Genomic DNA, 24,181 nt, shown 5'->3' on the forward strand with positions numbered 1-24,181 from the left:
CGCATATGCTTTTTTTTGCGCACATTACAGTCTTTTTCCATGTCGGAGAATTTTCAGGGGCGGAAAGACAACTGCTGGAGGGGCATTGTGGAAATCTGGTAAATATGGTGAGAATTCTTCTGGATGTGACATTTGACGAATGCAGGCGTGTCCACCAGATCTCATTGACGAGAGGGGATCTATACGCGTGTGACGTGGAGATATAACTACTGGTTTATAGATAAACGGGTGCGTGCTGATTTGGGGATGAAATTTGCAGGGAATGGAATGTGTCGGACACCGATGGGAATCGTAATTATCTGATCGGGCATCCTTTACTTCTAGAGTTCTCACACTGCTTGCTTGCTGACTTTGAGCACATTATTGATATATAGGGAGTCCCAAGTCACCAGGCTCGATCTAAACTGGACCGTAAAAGTCGGCACCTGCACGAAGTAATCTGAACTTTTCGTCAAAAGATTTATTTCACGGGTCGGTTTGTTCTTGTAAAATTACAAAGCGTACCTCCCTTTCTGTAAAATATAGGGCCAAAAAGCTTGCCCTGGTGAATGGCGGACGGCAACACAGACGACAGAGTTAAGTTGCGGGGTGCAATTGGTGTACATATTGATAGATGACGTTGAAAGCAGCGTCCAAAGGTGAAGCCGACCAGCGAAAGAAAGCAGACGACATGCAGACGAAATCTGTTAGCAGAAAAAGTGTCGTCGCTATGCAAACACACTTTTTGTTTACTTTTGCTTTTATTGTCCACATTAACTTTTAAGCCAAATGTACTTTAAAAAAAGATTATGTTCATTTTAATAATCCACGGTGGTTCCGAGCAGAGGCAAGGAGGTAGCGCCAAACGTGCCCTGTCAATCGACTTGGTTGTTGAAGTCGCCGCCTGCCGTTGACCCTGGGCAGTTCCTTGGCCCTATTTTTTACAGAAAGGGAGTTACACTTTCTAATTTTACAAGAAAATACAAACCTGTGAAATACATCTTTGACAAAAAGGTTAGATTGCTATGTGCAGGCGTCGATTTTTAAGACCCATTTTAGATTAAGCCTGGTGAATTGGGACACCCTATGCATAGCTTGCATTTGACGTCATTCGTGGCCATACCAGTACTTTATGTCCCACATGCGTTCGGTTCGCTGTGTTAGTTTAACACCTCAGTACCTGTATAGTTCGGAGAAACCAGTAAGTAGAAATAACTGTCAGTACCCAGCAATGGCGATACTTGCAAGCTATGTATATCTTCTGAAGGTTGATCTCATAATCAAATTCCATCAGGTGTAATTTTCGAAATAAATGCCACCTGTCGAAATATGCGGAGTGCATGCTTGTCTGCTTCCTGCACAGGGGTTGTGATGATGTCAGAACGCCGAGCTCTTATTGGCTGATTGAAAAAAAATAGTGGGTAGGCCTTGAGCCATCTAGCATTGAGTTCTACCTACTATCCTTTCAATCAGCCAACCAAATACTCTGCAGACGAGAGTATTTGGATCCCTTTCCTTTCTTTGCAGTAAATAAGAGATAGAAAGAGAAAGAGCAAGAAAGTTTCTTTGCATGAACTTGGGGTCAACCGGGTCAACTGATTTTTTCAGCAAAAATCTAGGAATACGACGAACACAGTAAAAAAACTAAGCCAAACCATTATTGGTATTGGGCGGCGGCTTGCACCACCTAGGCAGTGTTTAATTTTAGCTGATACTAAAATATAAAAATTTATAATAGGGCTATTTCTGAAACTTAAAATTCTCGTGACCAATTTGGTTACGTCCTTGCCTGCCTCCCTGTATCAAAACGCTGGTGAACGCCACAAGTTTCCACGTACTAATTGATCATCCGATCAGCCTAAACCAGCATATAGCCGCTTAGATAGTCAGCCCAAGCCAGCCACAGCAAGCAAGCGGACGCATTTCAGTCTACATTTTTGGCGCGGTTTCTACAGTTTCTGCCTGTGCTTCGTTGTTGTTTTTGCTGAAGGGGAAGACACGCCAGGTTATAGCATGGGTTTGTGGGTGGACAAGCACCGTCCAGTGAGTCTGGCAAAGCTGGACTACCACAAGGAACAGGCGACGTATCTCAAGAAGCTGGTGAGTCTCCATCACCCCCTTTAAGAGACGCCGGTTACATCGAGTGATTGCTTCGCATCAGCGAAGATCGGTGTCACGAGCACGGTGGAAGAAGAGAGAGGTGCCTTAACGGGCGCCGCCTTACCGTGGAGCAAGTGTGTCGAAGCAAGGTTGAAGTAGAGTTCCTGTACGGGAGCCAGAGTTACGCGTGCCGCCGCCCCGCTATTCGCCGAAATCGATCACGTGAGGAGCAAAGAATCCTGCGCCGTGCAGGAAAGTAGACGCTACACGCGCCCCGGCGTATGTTCCTCTGCTTTTGCGTCCTCCTCTCCATGCGCGCGCGGCGCCCCCATTCGTCGAATTCAGTCACGTGAGCGGCCGCAATCGATAGAGCACGGCTCCTACACGCGCGAGGAGTGGCTTTCCCGCATAAGGATTTCAAGATGGCTGAACTCGCAACTCTGGCGCCGGCGTACGGGCACAGGAGCGTGGTACAGAGCAATGGCGGCTGGTACAGTGCCATATGACGTCACATACCAGGCATGTATACAGGAACTCTAGCTCGAAGGTTCGATCTGAGTTCTAACCAGCGGATGGCGCAGCATGGCAGGAGCTAGAGGAACCATCGTCGTTTGCACACTCGTTCTGAACGTCGCGCATCTTTCGCGGGGGCGTGCGTTCACGATTGTGCCTGCGCGCAGAGCCATAACCCGACTGCCCCTACTGGGAGATGCGCGAAGTCCGAGTGGATTTTCGACCCCCTTTCTGGCCTTGTTGCGACGCCTCTCTATTCTTTCACCGTGGTCACGAGTGTCCACGCATCAGGTGCAGGGCGGCGACTTCCCCCACCTGTTGGTGTACGGCCCGTCAGGGGCCGGCAAGAAGACGCGCATCATGTGCCTGCTGCGCGAGCTGTACGGAGCCGGCGTCGAGCGGCTGCGCATCGAGCACCAGAACTTCATGACACCGTCCAAGAAGAAAGTGGACATCGTCACCGTGGCCAGCAACTACCACATCGAGGTGAATCCCAGGTAGGCTGCTCCGTTCCCACGCTTGATGTGCGCCCACGGCCGCTGCAGCTCGCACCAGCCGTGACCATCAGGAAAGCATGTAGTCACGTGACGTCAGTGTCGCATGATTGTTCGCACATAATCGCAAGGGGGAAGGGGTGTGGAGAGGACATTGGGCAGGGGTGTTCTGCCTGGCAGAAAGCGCTGTTTGTGCCACGAATTCAGATGCTGTATGAACATTTATTAATTCATTCAAAGCGCTGCTTGAGTGTCGGCCTTAAGAAGACAAGAAAACGTGGGCCGAAAGAGTGGATATTAAAAGCTGCTTCTACGCTTGTAGTTTTCTGTTGTTGCCTCACCGGCGGTGCATTAGGCTAGCCCATGTTTTGTCCTCACACAATCATACCTTGCTAGGGGAATAGCGGGCATACGGTAATCCTTCGTTATAACAAAGTCAAAGGGACTGCAAAAAAATTTGATGTAAGCGGTAATTCGATAAAACCGATGAAGCCAAAAAAACAATGCCAGCGGCCTTGAAGGTGGACGGGAACACTTCGGAACACTGACCATATATTTAATCAAACAAACCTTGGTTATGAGCATCTCGCAGCTGCTTTACCAAGTAAAAAAAATAATTAAGGGGAGTTTGCTGATAATTTCATCCGGGCATTAGTTCTCCTCGAACTGCTCCAGGCAGGCACGTAGCCAGAGGGGGGGGGGGGCCTGGACCCGCTTTTTTCCCCCTCCCCGATATCTTCCATTTTGTTGGGACCTCCTCTTCCCCTCCCCCTCATACAGCATTTTGTCATGGGTGGCCCCCCCCCGCCCGCCCCCCCCTTGAAACAAAATCCCGGCTACGTGCCTGGCTCCAGGCATCGCAAGAACACTGTCACTTCCGCTGCACTCCACTTTGTTTGGAAGCAGCCGCAGGATGTTTTGCGTCTCCGCAGTGGTCGGCGTTTCCCGAGGTGCCTCTCCGACGTCGCTTGGTGCATGCAATGTCTACGATCGCAGCATTCATGGCCGGAGCAACAATGGGAACGCCTGCATAGACAAGCTTGAACGAATCATAGTTATCCTTGGTGGATTTGCCAACTTGTTTTCACTCACTCCTGTAGAGATATTGCAGCTATGGAAATCGCGCGCCGGCTCGGCAAACATGTTCGCGAGACAAAATCCGACGTCCATGAAGCAATTGGCGATCTTTCATCTTCTGGTCGCGGGCGCGCTTTCTCCTGCATGAGAAACTTCTCGAACCCGTCCAACATGCCTTGCTTGTTTTGCAAAATGGTTGGCAGTGTCGAACAGCCGATGCCGGAATGTTGAATTCTTTGGCGATTTCGGACTCGGGCTGGCTACTTTTCTCAACCTCCCAGATCCAAGCGACATTTGGTATGCACTCCCAATCTCTTATATGACGCACGTGTGCATGTAGTACACCGCAGGTGCGCGCGTCGGGGCCTCCCGAAGGGATGATCTCCTCCGGGCTCCATCGCTCTCTTGACCCTGACGCTGATGCTACTCCAGCTGCTCCCTGCTCGTGTCCCCGTGTCGGCGCGTTGGTGTCAAAAGCGACACTCTGCCGGCTCTGTGTGCTGTGTCACCTGTTCACTCCATTTTCCCAGTTTGCTGTTTGCCTCGGTGGAGAAGGGGGGGGGGGGGGGGGGAAATGCAAGGGTCTCCGTGCGTTTCCGTGTAGGCTTGTATGCTTTTGGCACCCGGGCCTTCGTAATAAGTGTGGTTGGCCGCCGATACACTTTGAATAAGCCGGTTAAAAATGCTTGCATTTCGGTCAGGACCACGTTAAACTTCGATAGAGCGATAATTTGAAACCAGTGATTTCGTTTTTACGAGGGATTGCTGTACCTCTAACAAACGTGACAGTATGTACGGCGTATCTCTATACATCTTCCCTTTAAATGCCGGCCATCGACTGGGCTGGCTTCATACTCTTCCTTGCACTGCCATTGTGTGCATGTAGCTAGCCGAAACTGCGATGGGCTGGCCCTTCCCTGTGGCATCCCACAGTGGCTGAGCATAGGGTGCACGTCCGTTTCAGCGACGTGGGCATCTACGACCGCGTGGTGGTCCAGGAACTGCTCAAGACGGTGGCCCAGTCGCAGCAGCTTGAGGCAAACGCCCAGAGGGACTTCAAGGGTGAGCAGACGGTGCCATACCCGCGCGGCAACCGAGTGACGGCCGCCTGCGCCCCCCTCGCAGTGGTGCTTCTCGCCGAGGTGGACAAGCTGACCCGGGAGGCCCAGCACGCCCTGAGGCGCACCATGGAGAAGTACATGGCTAGCTGCCGCCTGATCCTGTGCTGCAATTCGTGCAGCAAGGTCATCCCGGCCATACGCAGCCGCTGCCTCGGTGTGCGGGTGGCTGCCCCTTCCCTCGATCAGGTGACGCCTCGCCACATCCTGGGAACACTGCCGGGACGTTAACGGGCTCTTACGCTAGGTGATGCAAACTATCATTTGAGACAAAGTTTATATTATAACCCCTGCTGTCCATCCACTTGGCGGCAGATGTTTCTAACGTCGCCTTTGGTGCCTATGCTGGCAATCGAACTACACTTATGGGAATATAATGCGAGCCGAGAGGGACACGTCAACACCTCCTGCGGTCGGTGACAGGTTAAGAATGCAGTAGAAGCTCCGTCTCCAGCACTCGCTCACTGCCTTTCTCCGGGCTTTGGCATGTGCGCCTAAAGGCTCTGTTATACTCCGACGTAGCGCGTGCGAGCGCGTCACAGCGACGTTACGTCGGCGTAAAACCGACGCTCTATACTCCGGCGTCGTGGCATAACCGGCGCGACCGGCGGCGTTTGACGCAGCCTGACCGCCTCGACGCCAAAATGGAGCATGCCGTATTCCGCGCCGGCGACGCCGGACCAGGATGCACCACGTGCTGGCTCCCGGCAGCCCTCGCGGCGAATACGAGCAATAGCAGACGATGGGAGCACCACTCCGTGTGGCGTCATGTTTGAAGAATCGGACGTCTCGGTCGTCGAGAGGCTGATCGAGGGAATTCGTCCTCACCCGAGTGTCTACGACTCGAGGAAGCTTGAGTACCGAAGACCGTGCGCTTGTCAAAGATGTATTGCATGTACGTTGACCACCGCCTACGCTTGCGGCGCATGCGGTGCACCAACAGTGCAAGCCCGAGTTTTCGTCGTGCAAGGTACGTCCATGCCATCGCTCGAACTCGGCGCTCAAGAAGCGCGAGAATTCTCGTCTGCTATTCGAAACGAAAAGGAACCGGAAATGGCGCACTCTCGCAGGAAACGCGCCCTCGTAGCCAGATTCTGCGCATGCGCCGCGCTGGCGGCCCACCGACGCGCGCCGCGGAAGTCGCCAAGGTTGCCGGAGTCTAGAGAGGGCGAACTTTTGACGCGCGCGGCATGACTGACGTGACGTAGCCGACTTCGGCCAGCGTTCGCTTGCGCGCGCGTTACGTCGGAGTATAACAGAGCCTTAAGTGTTACCATAGGCAGAAACCTCATGCTGCAGGCAGAGTATTTACTACATTCTTAAAAGGATACTGCAACGAAATTGTAGCACCTATTTTATTGTCTAAATGTCGTATTGTTACGTCAAACTCCCCATAAAAGCAGCGCTGCTCTGCGGAAGTACGGCTGCAAGCTGCGTGCAGCCGTACTTCCCAAATCTGATTTGGGCAAGTTGAACTTGCCCAAATCAGATTTGCTTTCTCTCCTGCGCCTATTCAACTTTTGCGGGGGTGGACATCTTGAAGAGCCAGGTTGTAACGCATTGACACCAGCAAGTGGCGAAGCTCGCAACTGCGTCGGCCTCCCTATAGCCTTGCCAGTGGAGGTGCTACGACGTACGGCAGACAAGGCATAGTAGGTTGTGAGCAGATTTTATTATCAGGCACGCATTTATATAGGCAGCCCGATGCTTCGGGTGCAGAAGAGAACGAAAGCGAAGGAAGCGTCTTGATTTCTTCGCTTTCTGAAATCGCAAAATGCTAAACAAACACGAACCACTCCTTCCGATTATGGCTACTCCTTTGCACATCATACGTCGGATTGTCGTTGTCTATCGAAAAGACTACGGGAGGCGCCTTATCTTTCTGGAATGGTCTATCGCTAGCACTGGCCTTATATACCAGATCTAGCCTTACCTGGTTTTCAAGCTACAATCTTGTGGCATTGCAACCATAGCAGCTCGATTGTATCGTTCAGTCTGGCACAATATGGCCTCCGGAGCTTTTGCGTCTTATTAAAGCCTCTATGGATAGATGGGTGGTAGGGGTTTTACCCATTGTATTGGGCGGTAGTTTGCACCACCTCGTGGGCAATGTTGCCGCAGGTGGCGGACGTGCTGCGCCTGGTGTGCCGCAAGGAAGGGCTGCAGCTTCCGGACGCCCTGGCCCAGTCGGTGGCTGCCCAGAGCGGACGGAACCTGAGGAGGGCCCTGCTGATGCTCGAGGCTTGCCGCGTCCAGCAGTGAGTACGCCCAGGCCATCTGAGGCTGTGGCGGCGTGTGGGGGCATCCTGCTTTTAGAACGGCAGAAACGGGCCAGCCCATTTCTCAAGGGCATTCTAAATCCGTAGCATTTACAGGGCCTCCTACTTTTGTGGGCGTAGTAAGGAGGTCGCTCGGGGGCACCTTGTAAAGACTTTGTGAGCATATAAACCATCACATTGTCAGTGAGCTCATGATGTCATGTGACGTCAAGGTGTCGCATGACGTTACTTCACTCGACGTCATGGTATCAGGTGACTGTCGCATGTCGCTGACATCACTGAGGCCACATGCCGTAGACAGAAAGTCCCCAAAAGGCATTTAAAAGGCTCGAGACGACTGTGTACTGAAACCTGCAGCCATGCCGGTGGCTGCTGTTGCCACGTTTTCAAATTATCCAGGTAAAGAGGTTTAGCCTTTGAATTGAGGCACAAAATTTTGCCAAAATGCATTAAGTAATGCACCATTGTTACCTCTAAACAAATAAAAGAGCAGAGTACCATGGGGTTAATGTGGCGCAGATAGATCCCGGTCGTGTCCTTACCGAGTTCTGTCGCCGACGAAATCAATTGCCATGCTCGTGCATCTCATCAATGCTGAAAACGACGCCAATAACTAATCGCCCACATGCAAATTTAATTGGCGAAGTGGTGGATGTTCACGAACACGGCTTATCGTAAGCGAAAAGACGTTTTGTGAAACCGTCCTACAGCGGGCGAATTCCCCCTCGCGTGCAGGTACCCATTCTCGGCAACGCAGGAGGTCCGGCGTCCGGACTGGGAGGTCTTCTTGGCAGCCACTGCCCACATGGTGGTGCAAGAGCAGAGCCCCAAAAGGTGGGCTTTCCCTCGCACACGTGCCGGCCTGGGCCGGTTCCGACGGTTGCGCTTATGGCTCTTTCGATCCAGTCAGTGCATCGGAAGACGCATACCTCACTAGTTGCATGCAGTGCTCAGGGGTGTGACATCTGCGCCAATTGCGCCATTTTGATACAGACCCAATTTTTTGCACCTAGTTGCGCCAAAAACGCGAAATCGGTCGAAATTGCGCCACACTGCGCCAAAGTAACTAAAAAACTGAAAATAAAAGTTTGCGGCGACGCTAGATTTAGCAGGAAATGAGAGCTTGGTTGGCATCGTTCAATCTGGTCGTAGTAATATACAATGCACGGGTACAGGGTGGAGCAAGCGACCACCGGATTCGAGGATTTCAGCTGTTGTACCCTCCTATACCTATGGGATGTCTTTTCCCGCGTTCCCTTCTACTTTCCGCTGTCATTTGTGACTGCATGCTAATGGTGCGCTGTCACGCGGCCTCGCTGTCTGGCCGCGGGATGTACGACGCACAGGCTGTCAGGATGAGCAAACCTAAGTATTTCTTTCGCTTTGAGAGTAAACCTTTTCTTAAAAGTACTATTGAGTGCCTCCATTATGTAATTGTTCATTCGTGTCCATAATCTCGTCAAAATGGACGTCGCCGTTGCCGTCAGTACTTTCGGTTATCACACACGTGCTTCCAGTGCTTGAGCAATCGAATGAATCAGTCACACACCCGTATTTAGCGTGCATGTGGTGCTCTTAGGTTTTCTACCAATTCACGATTTACCTTGTGAATCACTTTTGTGGGGAGCATTTTTCTATCTGCACGTGCTTTCTACGAGCGTCTGATCAATGTCTGGTTGTAGTAAACTGTGCTTCCCTGTTCATGCTCTCGAATCACCGCTTTAAAAAGTTTTGCACTACAATTGCGCTTTGGCACCAGTTCGTATAAGCTTGAGGTACCTGGTGCCCACCTAACTTTGCAGCGAGCCTGTGTTTCCTTTCCTCATCTATGTGTGCATGAAACTCGCGTTTGCTTTTTCCGTTTTTTTTTTTCTTTTATATTTTATCTCAGTACGTATCGGCGCTGATGACTTGTTGGAACCAGGCTGGACAAAAATAATGATTAAAAAAGAAAAATCTGATTTATGTGAATTATGTAAGATTTTTTATGATTTAAATTTCTGATAAGCTGCTCTAAGATTTTCTGCTCCTAATCTGCTCCAAACAGTAGACTTTTGTGCTTCGAAGTTGCTCCAAAATGCGTAAACTGCTGCTCCAAAACGAGACTTTTGTGCTCCTAAGCTGCTCCAAAATCCAGATTTTTCTGCTCCAAAACCTGTTTCACCTGTCTCACCCCCGAGTGCTGTCAAAGCCGCGGGTGGACGAGAGAGCAAAGCCACCTTTGGACGAATTTTAAGCGACAGGCTAATTTCTGAGAGGGACAACAGCGACATCTGCAACACAAAGGAGAGGGTCCGGGTTAAAGGAGAGCTCTTGACCCCTTTACCTCTGGTAAGGCCTGTCGCATGGTTCACCTCCGTTGCTGTGATTGGCTCCAGGGGGCTGTGGCATTCACTCTCTGCTGAGTTATGGCGAAACGAAGCACAGAAACAACTGCGAGACGGTTCCCACGGTGTTCGTTTCCTTAGCCGCATGTGCAGTCTAAGCTCATTATAACAGACCTTGATTTTGACCAAGATTTTGGTCTGTTGTAAGAGGAGTATTGTTGTATGGAGATGTGAAGTTGAGTCAATAGTATATGTAGAGAAAAACCAACCGAACTTCACAAATCGGTATGTTATATCCATACGTCTGTTGTAACCAGGTCTGTCCTAATGAGCTTAGACTGTGGCGGGAATCGCCGCACGAAGTTGCGGGGCTCTGCTTGCTGTGGGAAGCCCAAAGGGGGCAGCCTGACCGGGGCCTTCTCCCGCATGCAGGCTCTTCGAGGTGAGGGGCCGGCTGTACGAATTGCTCACGCACCTGATTCCCCCGGACGTCATCTTCAAGGTGGGTCGCTGTCCTCCTCGAGCGTTCTCCCAATTTAGGGGCCACTTTGGAACGTCCGGCGCTACGGCCGTGCGCAACCGTAAAGACGCGGTCACATCGCCAATGTGTCGTACGAGAGAAGGTCTGCGGACTGTGTCCGAGGCGTGTTCCTTCATCGTACCACGGTCCTGTCACGCCGGTTGTACAAAGCTATCTGCGGACATCTCTGAAGCGTGCGCACGTACGAAGCAAATGTGCTCGAGGCCGTTCGGTAGACAGATCCTACTGTTTTCATTCTGTCGGTGATTGTGGCTAAAGTGTGCGTCATTCCGACTGAAGGCTTCTGCACTGCTTTAATGGAGCAATGCCAAGTGGGCTCCCTTCGTTCGAGGCAGAGGGGACGGGTGTTCTTTGGCAAGTGTCGGAACTCCTGGCTCGGCTTTTGCGGTGGGAACCTGTTGAAACTTCAGTCTCGCCATACCTTTCCGGTCCGATATGCCTTTAATTGGAAAAGCCCTAGTTGATTCTAGACTTTGAGGGCCTTGCCATTCGAATTTCCCGGGTGCATTTAAGAAGGCGAAAGATCTTTACGAGGAATGGTCCGACGTCGGGGCAGAGATTTGGCACAAGCCCAGGTCGTGCGAAGGCAGAACTTGGTGTGATTTCGAATACCGGTGGAGGGGCGAGCGCAGCAACGCCAGAGCGGCTCTGCCGGCAGTCTTTTGCTCATAAATGAAGTGCGAATAGTGTCGGCTCCTCCTTTTACCAAGATTAATATAGTAATTTGCCGCAAATGTACCGCGATGTGAAAAGGGATGTATGTGACCCTGTCTTTAATATTTTATGATGGCCTAAATTTGTTGCGAGTTTTGTAACTAAACTAAGCTAACTTTAAGTTTCATGTTGTGGTTATCTTTTGAGTCCTCGGACGTGTGCGTCTCTTGTTTGCGTGAGATGCTTAATCGAGTTTCGTAATATGTAGTGTGCTGGAAATTTTTTAGATTTAAACGGTGCAACACTGTTCAACACAACATTGGTGCTTCGTGAAAGGGTGGGCACCAAGTTTTAGCGTATAGTACACTACTGCTCAAAGTGAGACTCAGTAGTTGTTGACGACATCCTTTTGGTTCCGACGGAAAAACGAAAACACTGGTGATTGCTTGTTTGTGCTAACATTATTGGGTCCTTTATTGGCAAGAGGATAAAACACTTGTTTGAGAATCTTAAATTCTCTCCATAGCATGTGCACTCTGACCCAGTTCACTGCGCACAAACCACAAGTCAATGGCGCTTGTCTCAAAAGTTTGGAGCGACTCCCTTTGCCTCGCAAAATAGACCAACCTCACGGTCACTGGTAGAGAACAGACTCCACCAGGGAAGGGATTCTCCAGGACGAGCAGCCGTGTAGAACTGTTAGCCACCGAGGCGACTACATTGCCCTTTTGAACTAGCAAGGAAACAGTATAACCTTTGAGTGGGTGATCAGGAAAGGACCACTCTAAGGCGTGGGACAACTAAATGAGCATTCTGTACATTTCTACCGCTACTGCAATACTGGAACATACAGGAAAGGTTGGGCACACGTGTACCTAGCATCGCAAAGTACCCCGGGTCTTGGCGGAAGGACGAGAAGTACCTCTGGAACAATCTGTGTGAGAGAAAATGTACCGGTGCACCGAGGCACTTGCATCACAGTCTGGCTCATAAGACTAAAGTGTCTAAAATACGTCTCCGACCGCATTCCAAAATGTGGTCCCTCAGTTTTCGCCTAACATCATCGCAGAAGCGTCATGCTGTCGTCTGCTGCGATCCCGGTAGTGGCACGGTACCGGAGGTGGATGTGGCAGGCGACCGTTCCACCGCAGGTCGGAACAGCTGTCTGCCACACTTACCTCCAGGAGTTGGGATGCCGTGAAGACGGCAACATTTTCGCTTGCACGTTTTGCCGAAACTTCTGTAACCAACCGGTTGGGCCACAACGTTCGGCAACCCGCCGTGCCAACATCCGCGACGTCTTTTGTTGCTGCTCGAGGACCACTTTTGGTGCATGGGCGGGATGGGACGCTAAATGCACCAATCGAGGATGAGTTCTGGGCACCATAGCCGGACTCTCGGGAGGCTTCGTCTGACTGAGGACGCTGTCGAAAGCACTAATGCCGTTTGAGGCTGGGGAAGGCACGTGGCACGTGGCACGTCCAGATGGGTGTCCGTTGCAGTAATGGCTGCCACAACCGTCTTCTTCCTTTCAGGGCCTGGTGCGTGGGATCTCTTCGAGCTGTGACGGCCAGCTGCGCTGCGCCCTGGTGTCGGAGGCGGCGCGCTACGAGCACCGGCTGCAGCTGGGCTCCAAGGCCGTTTACCACCTAGAGGCCTTTGTGGCGCGGGCCATGGCCATGTACAGGGACTTCCTTGAGGAGGCTGCGGGGGTGCTGTAGTAAATCGAAGGAGGGAGGGCCGGCACACTTGCTTCCGCCCGTCTCATTGGGCGGGGCACAGCTCCACGATGCCAAGCTCCGATTAAAGGATGCGATGGGCGGAGCACATCTCCAGGATGCTGAGCTCTGATTGGACGATGTGGGTAGACGCGAAGGGCAGAAATTATTCCGCTCCTTCTTTAGAGGGTGCAGTGACGTAATGCTCCGATTGGAGGGAACTTCTGTACCTTGCGCAGAAGATAATGGTGCGAACAGTACGAGCAGGTAGTCCTTCCTGGTTCTTTGGCCTACCTGCCAGTTTTCGAGATGGTTGCACACTAGTTGTGGGGCCGCAGACGCCGAAAAAGGCAGGATCAAGTGTTTTGGCTCGTACTGTCTGGGGGTGTATTGGCACCGAGTTCCGATTGGAGGATATAGTGGGTAGACGGATACGAGTGGAAGTTTCCTCTGCGGGGCAGTCTAATAAAAATGAAAGGGACGTCAACACGCGCATCCGTCCGTCTCATTGGGCGGGGCACAACTGGGGGCCGGCCGAAAAAGCGTCGCCCCACGCCTCCTTCGTGGGTTCGGGGGCCAAGCGGGCAATCGCCTCGCGTGCCCCTGCGTGTCCCCCGTGGGCAGCCCTGCTGTACTGGCGCAGGGCGTGGCCGGGGTCCTTGGGCACTCCCAGGCCCCGTTCGCTGCACAGTCCCAGGTAGAAGAGGGCGTCCGCATCCTGCAAAACAGACAAAACGTCCTTCCGGATCCCCGCGACAAACCATAGGTTCCAACGTCGGTGGTACTGAGAGAAAGGAAAGAAGAGAGCGAAAGAAGAATGCAAAAAAGAAATATGACATCAGGTGCAGTAATTTTTCTTCGTAAAATTTATGATGACGGTGCTTGATTCTGATATAAAACTATAGTACTGGCTTGCATGTGGTGATTTGCTGGTGTTTCACGTTTATTAAAGCCCCACCAACCATCCAGACCTGCCGGTACCACCGACGTCCACCTCCGTGTGCCGCCATTTGGAGGCAACGAATTGCACGGTGGGCCGTTTCCACAAGATTTATTATGTGAACACGCTTACCTGAGCTTGGGCGGCCCGGGAGAGCAGGCCCACAGCTTCCGAGAAACGACCCTCCTGCAGCCGTACGTAGCCAACGAATGCCTGGGCCTGCGAGGCAACACGCTCGTTGGTACTTGTGGCCAACGGTGTGCCATTCTTTTTTCTCTATCTCATAAGGACTGTTCACACACTTCCGTTTGACTATGACCGAGTGAGACAAGACCGGTTTTTAAGCCGCTTACGACTGGCTGCATTGCTGCGCAGCCGGTTGCAAGAGGCTTAAAAACCGGTCTTGTCTTACTTGGTCGAAGTCAAATGCAAATGTGTGAACGGGCCTTTATAGCAGTAGCCGTTAGTGCATCTTTCCGGCAAAAATATGGCAATGTTTGGTGCTCCGCCCTACGACGTGCTCTCACCTGGGCGACCCCGAGGTCTGCAGCCGTCTGGAGGAGCTGCAGGCCCCTGTGGTCCTGCTGCTGGTGGAGCAGCAGCCCCAGGTTGTATGTGGCCATGGGGTGGCCTCGCAGGGCAGCCTCCCTGTAGTGCTCCAAGGCCTGCACAAAGGGGGACACGAGCCGTGCTTAGCATCCCCGACCGACCGCTGCCCATCGAGCTCCGGCAAGACGCGCGAATTCTTGCCACGCGGTATGCATGCGCTCGAAAGCACCTTGTTTCTGTCTGGCGCCAGGCCCCCTCGTCCGTCCTGGTAGCAGATGCCAAGGTTATAATGGGCCCTCGCAGAGTCCGGGGCCCTCTGGAAGCAGGCGATGCTGCCTGCTGTGTCCCCTCGTGCCAGCAGCCGTGCCGCCTCGCACTCCTCAAGCAGGGACAGGTACTCGCGGAGCGCAGACGACATCTCCTCATCGGGACTTCTGGGCGACGCGCTCTCGGCAGCCGCGCCGCTCTCCGGCAGGACGGACTTCACGGCCGGAGACGCTGACGCCAGCCGGAATACGACGCTCTGCAGCAGGCCGCATAAGCCCGCCTTGCGGGAGGTCTCCTCCGGCCTGTCGTTGTTGTTGCGCCACAGCCGAGAGTGCAGTTGCACGTTCAGTCCCACGGCGAGTCCCTGCGGTGGCGGCGGAGAGTTCGCATCCGAGCTTTTCCGACACAGCGGTCCGCGTGCACTCACCACCCAGCCGACCGCCTCGGCGAAGCGGCATTCGGGTCGTCGGGTGAAGCATCGCCCTTCCTCGTGGCAGGTCTCCTTGCGCCGGTCGTCGCGGTCGCCCCGACGGTCCTCCGCCGGTGAGGCGACGAGCCTGCGATCGCGAGCCCAATTACGATCACCCCGACGGCGGGCTGACGGACAACGCACCTTTCGGCGTGCTCGGCCTGCTGCCCCGGTGGCCGCTGACGAAGGCCCCAGCGGGCGAAAGCTGGACGAGAGAATGCATCGCTGTCAGGAGTGTCGCTGCCTCGGATTGCATTGATCGACCTGCTGATCGCCTATGAAAGAACTCACCTCTGAGATTGTGACGCCACATCTGTCGAAGTTCTCGTGCACGGCGAACGACCGGCAAGAGGTGTACACACTCGCACACGCGAAGTTACCTGTTAATTTTAGGGACTTGATCGATTCTAGGCTGCGGTAGTCCTGGGGGACTGCAGCTCCACGAAGTAGTAGGGTCGCAGGGCACGGGTGAACCGCAACGTCGTGCGGCTGCGCTCCTCGCCGTTACCTACGTTCACGCCAAGGAGGTAATCATGAGGTATCTGAACCACGACCTAACGTTCGTGATTCACAACGTTGACACACACCAAATCACTACATAAACGAAAGAAGTTCAACACACACGGACAGCACGGACACAAACAAGTCTCCGCACGGACGAGAGCAGCGCTAGATCAGACTCTGCTCTGATCCTGCTCTGATCAGACCATATCAGACCAATAGATAGCCCGATTTGACGCTGCTCGTTCAATCCAGTCAGGCGGTATTTTGCGCCACCTAACCTAAGTTATTTTTAACATACACTTTTGCCACCAGAGCCGTGTATCACGGCTCTGCCGTGTATCCATCCATCCATCTATAGCCCCAGCTGGCACGCTTCGCGCGCGCGTTTCAGCGGTTTCGTTTAACGCTAGTCCGCTTTCCGTCTGACTGTTCCTTAAATGTTACTGTTTCTGGTAATAATTGGGACGATTTCATTCACCCGGACATGCTCCTCTATGCCCACAGTTGAGCACAAGACCCTGGCTTTGCTGGCGGCATGGACGAAGAGTGGCAAGACGACTCCCTGCTGTCTTCGGCCATCGAGCGGATCGAGCGGAGAGAGGCGCTCTCGCCGTTGCCTGGAGCGGGCAAGTCAGACTTGTTCAGTTGGCGGTTCAGTTCCGTCGGTTGTCATAATGTTCCCTCGCACTCAAGAAGTGATCCTAGAGAATCACGAAGGGAGTTTGCTCCAACGCTAGTCCGTTCTAAGGCATGAAACCTCTGGACACTGTGTCTTTCCAAAGCCCGACCTCCTGCACGCGCGCTTGCCTCCGAAATCTATGCAGCCGACCGATACGCATGCATTTCAACGACGGGACATCAAGGGGAAGGGTAGGAAGAGGGAAATGGGGAAAAAAGAGGGGGAGGGGGTGAGGGGCATAGCGAAGCAGAAAGAAAATAAAAATACACTTTTCTGTAGCTTGTAGTTGGTGCTTGTGTACTAGTACACAAGCACCTTTTCTATTCCGCAAAACTTAAGCATACCAAACAGTAATATAGGTAAGTGCTCTGTACAAACGTCTGTGCGAACAAAACTTATTGGCAAGTGGAGTCACAGAAAAAAAAAAGCTATAAATCATACATTATTGGAGATCACATTTTTATATACTATGTTTATTCTAATACACTGCCACAATCGAGTAATAATTTCAATTGTTTTCCTTCATTCGCCTGTCATTTATTTCCCAAACAATAAGTTCCCACGGAAACGGGATAGCTGTACACATTCACAGGTTCGGCCTCCGGGCACTGCCATCTTGCTCAGTTGGGGTGCACTTGGATGCATCATAATCCGATTACGAAGCCTTGCTAAGGTGTCATAATTGGATTATGGCTGCACCCAAGCGCACCCCAATTGAGCAAGATGGCGGCACCCTGAGGCCAGACTTGCAAACATGTCAAGACTAAATGACAGGATGGTAAATGAAGTTCTAAAATGGGACTGTCCCGGCCAAAACGGGACGTTTGGTCACCCTACCCACACCCCACGTCTTGGACATTCCAGCCACCTCAACCACCACCTGCCACCCCCCCCCCCCCCCCTCCCCCTCCTCCTCCGATAAAAATTTCTGGCTATGCCACTGCAAGACGACGAAGTGTTGTTGAAGGTAGGAAGCTCACGCTGGAAGCATGATGCTTGAAACACCTACTTGCAGATCTCATTTTGTTGACGAGAGCCACTTAAGCTTTGGGTCCCCCAAACAACTTGGTGCTTTGCACTGCACATGCGTAGAAGCTCTGCGCATGTGCAGTGCAACGCCCCAAACACACTATTACATGAACTCTACGGCCCCAAGTGACGATGCGTGCCACCCTACCAGGGAGCCTCGATGTCCGCTGGGGGGAGACTTCCCTGCGGAGCTCCCCAACGTGCTCGCTGCTCAACCGGATCAAGGAGAAGCTGCGGGAGAACACGCGACGCTCCCTGAACCTTTCGCTGAGCCCCGGGGTCGAGGCCTTTCCCCAGGACTTCTTTGGCCTGCCCCCTATGGTACAGGGCCTGCTCAAGCTGCACCGGGGCATCACGGACCTGTACGGTACGCACCCTGCTCGGCCCCACGGGGAGTCCAGCATCGGAAAAGGGGGTCGCACACGGAGGCAAACGACGGGGCGTGACGAGGTGTAGTTAGAGGGCCTAAACTTATGGAAGGGGGCAACTCAAACCATGAATGATACTTGCAATTTAATGAAGGACACTTTTTGCACAGATTGGTTGCCTTTGCGCTTGCACGCATCACTGCGTAGCAAGAAGGATGGTGGGCTGAGAGACTGAGCAAAGCTTATTTATTAGACATATTTATTTATAGATACTATGTCTCCAGTTGGAGATTTTGAGACCAAAGCAATAACAAAAACGGCTTGACATAACAAGAATAACAATTTAATTAAAGTTTCGCCTCCCATGTGCGAGGGGAGACATGTTCAGTAAGGCAAAGAGCAAAATGAGAGAGGCATTCCAAAGTTCAACTATTTACTCATAAAGTTTGTACACAGATCCGGCAGGGGTCCATGGATTTTGTTCACCAACGAAAAGTCACTCTCGCGTTGGTCACTCCGAATGAACAAAGACCCAATGGCTTTGTCAGTCCCCACCTTCTCTTCTTCACCAGGGTCGATGCATTGTCAGAGTCAAAGGTGTGGCCTGTGGTTCATGCGATTGACATTTTCGCCTCCTCCTCGAAGCGATCAAACGTTTTGCAACTGATGCGTTTACCATCGTCTTCTGCCCATGCATTGAAAGTGGCCCCAAATCGGCAACAAATGACGTCATGAGGCTGGAGTGTTATGCTGTTTAATGTCGCAATGCTGGCAGTTGGACGCGAAAGTTCTAGTAAAAAATTGGCTCTGGCAGGCAGGCAGGCGGTGTCCCAATCTTCCTCCTGCCGAAGCTTCCGTGGACTGTCAAACTAGAGAGCAACCTACGGCAGAACAGGCGTCTGCCCCATTTACCACCGCTGCTGCGATACCTCTGGGGTTGTGGCCAGCGAAACCATGACACTTGTATGATGTCATCAAGCGGGAATCGAGGGACCAGCTGTTAGGGCGCGCTTAACTCACCAGACAGATACGTGTTCCAGGCACTATACAGAGATGGACGCGTGTCTGCAGACTTCCAGAAGGTAGTTGCTGCTACGATTGTTGTAGAGATCACTAAGTGTGAGTCTTGCACCATCTGCCAGTGACACGAGACGGCAAATTAGTGCTGCATCGCGATCATGCACCCAAACGGACGCACGTCCGCAGATTGGCAGAAGGAGTGCCTGCAGCTGGCCCAGCGCAGTGGCCGACGCCACCTGGTGTACTCGCTGCCCACCAGCGGCGGCAAGACCCTGGTGGCCGAGGTGCTGTCCCTCCAGGAACTGCTTCTGGCCAGCCGCAGCGTGCTCTTCGTGCTGCCCTACGTGTCCCTGGTCCAGGAGAAAGTCCGTGACCTGTCGCCCCTGGCCGTGGACCTGGGGTTCCTGGTGGAAGAGTATGCGGGGGCCCGGGGTGCCCTGCCCCCTGTGCGCCGCCGCCAGCGCTGCGCCGTCTACGTGGCCACCATCGAGAAGGCACACTTCCTCGTGGACGCCCTCACGGAGCTCGGCAGGCTTTCCGAGCTGGGACTCCTGGTTGTGGACGAGGTGGGCCTTCCTGCACGTGAGGGAGGGGGAGCGACCATCACAGGCAGGAGTCTGATTTTGGTCACCGCGAGGGCTAGAGCGAGACCTCACATGCCTCTCGTGGAGCGAGGGAAGATTTCATTCGTAGATGGTTCATCTGTTAACGCGAGCAAAAAATGCTGTCCGTCTACTACGAAGTGCCATTCGCAGACGAGGAAACGCCGTACGTCGTCTGCTAACGGACTGAAAAGAAAGTTGATGGTCGGCTACGAACTAAGCGCCGTGGTGAAGTGAGATCATCATCATCCGCTATTTTATGTTGGAAGCCATTGACAACTAATTATGTTGTCTCCAAGGCACCACAGATGACACGCAGAAAGTGCACTCTGTGCGTGCGTGCAAGTGGCTCGCGTAAGGCGCGGAACACATACTAGCTGCTCCCCAAGCCATCTGCGGTGGCTTGGAGCGCAGTGAGGATGTTCCATCAGAGCAGGTTTGTATCGTGCTATCCTTATATAGAAGAGTCTATTTCCTAAGGCCCTTTTGTACCTTGCCTGTACCTTAGAGAACGGGTTCTCAAACTTTTTGATCTTGAGGAACGCCATTCATCGAGACTGATATCCAAGGAATTTCTTCTGGCCTCGGCATTGATGCAGTAAACACTGTGAGCCTTTAGTCCATACAAGAAGTAATGCACATAATAGGAAGTATTCTGGCTCATAGTTGTGAATCATTGGCTGACCCAAATCTGCAAAAACAGTGCGTAAACAGGAAAAAAACATTTAATTTAGGGACAAGGAGGGTCAAAGAAATTTGCGAGCTCGGGGAACACAAGTGGGTACCGTGGGGAACACAGAAGGGTACCTTGGGAAACCCCAGTGTTCCTAGGAACCCATGTTTAAGAACCTGTGCCTCAGGTGGATGGTTCTGGAATCTACATTGAACGCCGAATGTTTTTTAAAGTTTGTTGTGGGGAGGCTTCAACAGCCCGAAGTGTGCGCGTGCCTTGTGACACGGTTGTTCTGTGAGCCTCTGCCCCCTCTCATGGCGCAGCTGCATATGCTGGGGGACGGAAGCAGCAGGGGAGCTACCCTGGAGAGCACCCTGGTCAAGGTCAAGAGGGTCTCTGGTACGCACCACGGCCTTGATTGCGGCACCAGACTTGGTTCTTATTTAAACATTACTGTCCAGACCGGTTATAACGAAATCAACGGAAATCGGAAATCACTTCGCTATATCCGCTATTTCATTATAACCGACTTCGGTTTAAACGAAGTGCAGAGGGAATGAGAAATCGTGATCGCTTCGCTGTAGCCGCTATTTCGTTATAACCGACTTTGGTATAACCGGTCTCGACAGTAATGCACCGAGAAACTGACGGAGAGGAGGAGACGAGAGCGTGTGGGGACATTGGAATGCCGAGCTCTGGTTGGAATAATTAATGGGTAGACCTAAAGCTAGCTGCCTTTGTCTCCATTGCACTCATTGAATGATTAGCTGCCCACCAATCATTCGAACCAGAGCTCGGCATTCTGACCTCCCCGTGTGCTCTCATCTCCTTCTCTCCCTTGGTTTCTCGGCACATATATTCGACAGAATAGGAGATGGGAGGGGACTGAGATTCGTAATAAGCTCCAACCACAGTGGATCGCTGAGTTCATGTACTCATAACTGTGCCCCACTCATGCAGTTGTGACAAACTCTGAAGCACTCGTGCTGCAGTCTTAACTCTGTGTCTGCCTCGGAGGCTGGCGCACATGTTAGTCCTCCGGCTCTTCTCCTCTACCCACTCCCAAGTGTGGTTCACCCGGAAACCCTCAGCCTCCTTTCTCTTTGCTGGTTGTGAGGGTGCTGGGATTTTCACTACAGAAACGCAGAATACGGCTACACCGTGGCTAAATCGTACGTTCGAAATTAGAATTTTCTGAGGCATGCCAAACGTGCAGGTTCTTAGGTCCGCACCCCGTACATGACTTACGAGTCTGCACGGTTTCTTCTGAGTTGTGCCGCGAGCGTTCACGACGTCCCACGCAGGAAGCACCCGGATCGTGGGCATGAGCGCCACGCTCGGCAACATGGAGGACCTGACGACCTTCCTCGGTGCGGACGTCTTCGTGGGCTCCTTCCGACCGGTCGGTGGTCTTGCTGCCGCCTCGGGTACCATGGCAGGAACGTGTCTCCTGCCGGCGCGTTTACTGCATCCTAAAATGTGGTCCCTCGATTTCTGCCTGAGGATGTCGCAGAGGGGTTGTGCCATCGCCAACCGCGATCTTAGCAGTGTTACTGCAGCAGGGCTGTCAAACTCTTCAGCTTGACAGTCCATGGAGGCATCAACAGCGAGGAGTTCGGACCACGTGATGACGGTGACACTTGCGTTCGCTCCTACTTTTCGCCGAGACTAGCACCTACCGGCGGGGTCGCGTCGTTTGACAGCATGAGACGCCGGCTTCTGCGACGTCATTTGCTGCCACTTCGGGACGTCTTTAGACGCGGGGATGGGATGGAGCGCTAGACGTGCCAGCCAAAGACACGTTCTGGGCACCGTACCGGGACGCCTCGCGTCGTGAACCGGACGACGACGGTTCCGTTTGACCATCGCAGGTGGAGCTTCGGGAGTATGTGAAGGTAGACAACTCGGTTGTGGAGCTGGTGGGGGGCGAGTTTCAGCAGCAGACAGCCCGTGCCCTGCCCAAGGTAAGTGTGGGGCTCTTGGATGGGAATCCGTATTGTTTCGTCGAAAAACGTTTCGTGAACAAGTTTTCTTGGACATACGTTTCGTCGACGACGCAGTGATTCGTGGAAACTCGTTTCATAGACACGTGTACCCGCGACGTTTCGTCGACGACATGTGTTTTTTTACTAAGTAGATTGGATTACTGGCTTCATTTAGTTTTCTGGAATCATACCAGAACTAAGGTGAACTTACCCAGACAGCTCCAACAAGGCAAAAACGAATTCCCGAGCCCTAATCCTGGGCGTTCAAACAGTCCACGCTACGTGTTCACTTTACTCCCTCCTCTCTAATTTAAAACATCTGGAGCCTCTGGCCTTCAAGCCTCCCACAAAGGACTGGAGAGAGCCAATCGCAGCAATCTACGGAGGGCGTTCGGCGAATGACAAGGCTGGTAATATGTTTGGACCCCAAGAAATGTTCCGTGCTGTAGCACCAAGTACAGGAAAATGTCACGCTCAGATCCACGGCGCAGACTTTTTTTTTTAGGTTGCAACGTAATATCATTTTTGTCATTCACCGAGCTCCCTTCGTAGATTGCAGCGATTGGTTCTCCCAATTGCCCTGTGGGAGAGCAGACGCTCCAGATACCACGAAGTGAAGGGTTTGGCAAGCCAGGCTACCGTCCGGATGCTGGTGACTGAGGCGCGTGGAAAGACACTTTCTACGACACGTCGCAAAGTCTGTCAATGAAACATTTGTAAAAACCTTTAGATGAAACGAGCCGCCGATGAAACGATGAACGAACTGTCGATGAAATGTTGCAACGTCAATGAAATTATCCGTCGACGAAGCATGGTTTGAAGAACTGATTGCCACCGCCGCGCCCCAGGGTTCCCCTGAAGACCCCGAGCATCTGTCGCTGCTGGTCGGAGAGGTGGTCCCGCAGCACGCCTGCCTCATCTTCTGCCCCACCAAGAAAAACTGCGAGAGCGTCGCCTTGCTCCTCTCGCGCTCCCTGCCCAGGTATTTACTAAATGCTCGGCGTTTATAGAACCAGACTCTGGGACCTCGTATCCGTGGCATATAGCCTCAACGTCACAGTGTCATTTGACATCGTGAAGAGACGGGAAACTATGGTGTCACGTGACCTTAATTGAGAGTCACGTTATGCCATAATCGGCCAAAGCTTTCCAAATAAATGCAAAATTATATATATATATATAAAAAAAAATGGGTCGAGCATTGTTTTAATTTTTTGCTTCATATGGGCAGCCGCGTGCATTGCTAACTCCGCCATGCATGTGGCGATACAGTAATTCCTCGTTATACCGAGTACAACGGGACTGGAAAAAAATTTGATATAAGCGGTAATTTTATAAAAGCGATCGATCCACAAAAAACAGTGAACAGGAACATTGCGGAACACTCTGGCCGTATATTTAATTTAACAAACCTTCGTTATGAACATCTCGCGGCAGCTTTACTGAGTAAAAAAAACAATTAAGTGAAGTTTGCCGATAATTTCATCTGAGCATCAGTTTTCCTCGAGCTGCTCCAGGCATTGCAAGAACACTGTCACTGCACCGTACTCCACTTTGTTTCGAAGCAGTCGTGGGATGTCTTGTGTCTCCGCAGTCGTCGGCGTTACCCAAGGTGCCTCTCTGACGTCGCTTTATGTTTACCCTGGTTGCACTCAAGGTTTAGTGCAGCATCTGTGGCGGGAGCAACAACGAGAAGGTCTGCATGGACAAGCGCGAACCAATCAAAGTTATTGTCAGTGCCTTTGCCAACATGTTTTCACACACTCCTGTAGAGATCGTTGCAGCTCTGGGATTGTGCGCCGGCTCGGCAAGCATATGCTCGCGAGAGAAAATCTGACGTTCGCAAAGCAGTAGGCGATATTTCCCCTTCGGGTCGCGTACGCGCTTTCCCTTGCATGAGAAGCTTCTCGAACCTGTCTAATATGCCTTGCTTGTTCTGCAAAATGGTGGACAGTGTCAAACAACCGATGCTGGAATGTCTTTGGCGATTTTGAACTTGGGCCGGCCACTTTCCTCAACATCGCAGATCTAAGTGACGTTCGGTAAACACTCCCAATCTCCCATGTGACACACATGTGCGTGCAGTATGCCGCAGGCGCGCACGTGGGGGCTCCTGAAGGGATGATCTCCTTTGGGCTCCATCGTTCCCTCGACCCGATTCCAACAGGAGTCTGGCAGTGTTGGCCGTGGGCGCTATGAGTAGTGTGGGAACATGGACGCTGCTCCCACTGCTCTCTGCCAGCATCTTCGCGTCGGTGCATCGGCATCAGAAGCGTCACTCTGCGTGCTCTGCTCT

The 24,181-nt window shown here is 52.4% G+C and overlaps 3 protein-coding genes across 4 annotated transcripts in view; 2 read left to right on the plus strand and 1 right to left on the minus strand.

The window, feature by feature from the left end:
• Window positions 1-1,865: 1,865 nt before the first annotated feature.
• LOC8028707 (replication factor C subunit 3) lies at window positions 1,866-12,828 on the plus strand. Its single transcript, XM_029991171.4, has 8 exons — window positions 1,866-2,079; window positions 2,884-3,089; window positions 5,128-5,225; window positions 5,289-5,470; window positions 7,403-7,539; window positions 8,296-8,394; window positions 10,320-10,389; window positions 12,618-12,828. Exons 1-8 carry the CDS (start codon window positions 1,993-1,995, stop codon window positions 12,801-12,803), a joined length of 1,065 nt encoding a protein of 354 aa, XP_029847031.2. The 5' UTR covers window positions 1,866-1,992; the 3' UTR covers window positions 12,804-12,828.
• LOC8028701 (DAP3-binding cell death enhancer 1) lies at window positions 11,525-15,750 on the minus strand. Of its 2 annotated transcripts, XM_002401185.4 has the most exons (7): window positions 15,317-15,750; window positions 15,170-15,230; window positions 14,984-15,113; window positions 14,519-14,920; window positions 14,268-14,405; window positions 13,873-13,959; window positions 11,525-13,518 (listed from the first exon to the last, which is right to left on the minus strand). In XM_002401185.4, exons 1-7 carry the CDS (start codon window positions 15,336-15,338, stop codon window positions 13,306-13,308), a joined length of 1,053 nt encoding a protein of 350 aa, XP_002401229.3. In that variant the 5' UTR covers window positions 15,339-15,750; the 3' UTR covers window positions 11,525-13,305. The 2 variants fall into 2 exon arrangements, with proteins under 2 accessions (XP_002401229.3, XP_040357233.1); XM_040501299.1 differs by having other exon boundaries at window positions 14,519-15,113; window positions 15,317-15,704.
• A 123-nt stretch (window positions 15,751-15,873) lies between these two features.
• Window positions 15,874-24,181, plus strand: part of LOC120840712 (helicase POLQ-like) — a 31,912-nt gene continuing 23,604 nt past the window's right edge. The window contains exons 1-7 of the mRNA XM_040211348.3: window positions 15,874-16,155; window positions 17,389-17,604; window positions 18,812-19,191; window positions 20,224-20,299; window positions 21,205-21,302; window positions 21,772-21,864; window positions 22,734-22,867. Coding sequence (XP_040067282.1) covers window positions 16,065-16,155; window positions 17,389-17,604; window positions 18,812-19,191; window positions 20,224-20,299; window positions 21,205-21,302; window positions 21,772-21,864; window positions 22,734-22,867 — 1,088 coding nt within the window. The 5' untranslated portion in view covers window positions 15,874-16,064. The remainder of the gene's footprint in view (window positions 16,156-17,388; window positions 17,605-18,811; window positions 19,192-20,223; window positions 20,300-21,204; window positions 21,303-21,771; window positions 21,865-22,733; window positions 22,868-24,181) is intronic.

The sequence above is a fragment of the Ixodes scapularis genome, unplaced genomic scaffold, assembly GCF_016920785.2.
Source record: "Ixodes scapularis isolate PalLabHiFi unplaced genomic scaffold, ASM1692078v2 PGA_scaffold13__105_contigs__length_92229423, whole genome shotgun sequence".
Classification (NCBI taxonomy): Eukaryota; Metazoa; Arthropoda; class Arachnida; order Ixodida; family Ixodidae; genus Ixodes; species Ixodes scapularis.

Coding starts and splice junctions, on each gene's coding strand:
- LOC8028707 (XM_029991171.4), top strand. CDS start 1,993: ATGGGTTTGTGGGTGGACAAGCACCGTCCAGTGAGTCTGGCAAAGCTG. Junction 2,080..2,883: donor CGACGTATCTCAAGAAGCTG/GTGAGTCTCCAT, acceptor TCCACGCATCAG/GTGCAGGGCGGCGACTTCCC. Junction 5,226..5,288: donor CGCCCAGAGGGACTTCAAGG/GTGAGCAGACGG, acceptor CCCCCCTCGCAG/TGGTGCTTCTCGCCGAGGTG.
- LOC8028701 (XM_040501299.1), bottom strand. CDS start 15,338: ATGTGGCGTCACAATCTCAGAG. Junction 15,231..15,316: donor GTGGCGTCACAATCTCAGAG/GTGAGTTCTTTC, acceptor TCTCTCGTCCAG/CTTTCGCCCGCTGGGGCCTT. Junction 14,406..14,518: donor TGGCGCCAGACAGAAACAAG/GTGCTTTCGAGC, acceptor CCCTTTGTGCAG/GCCTTGGAGCACTACAGGGA.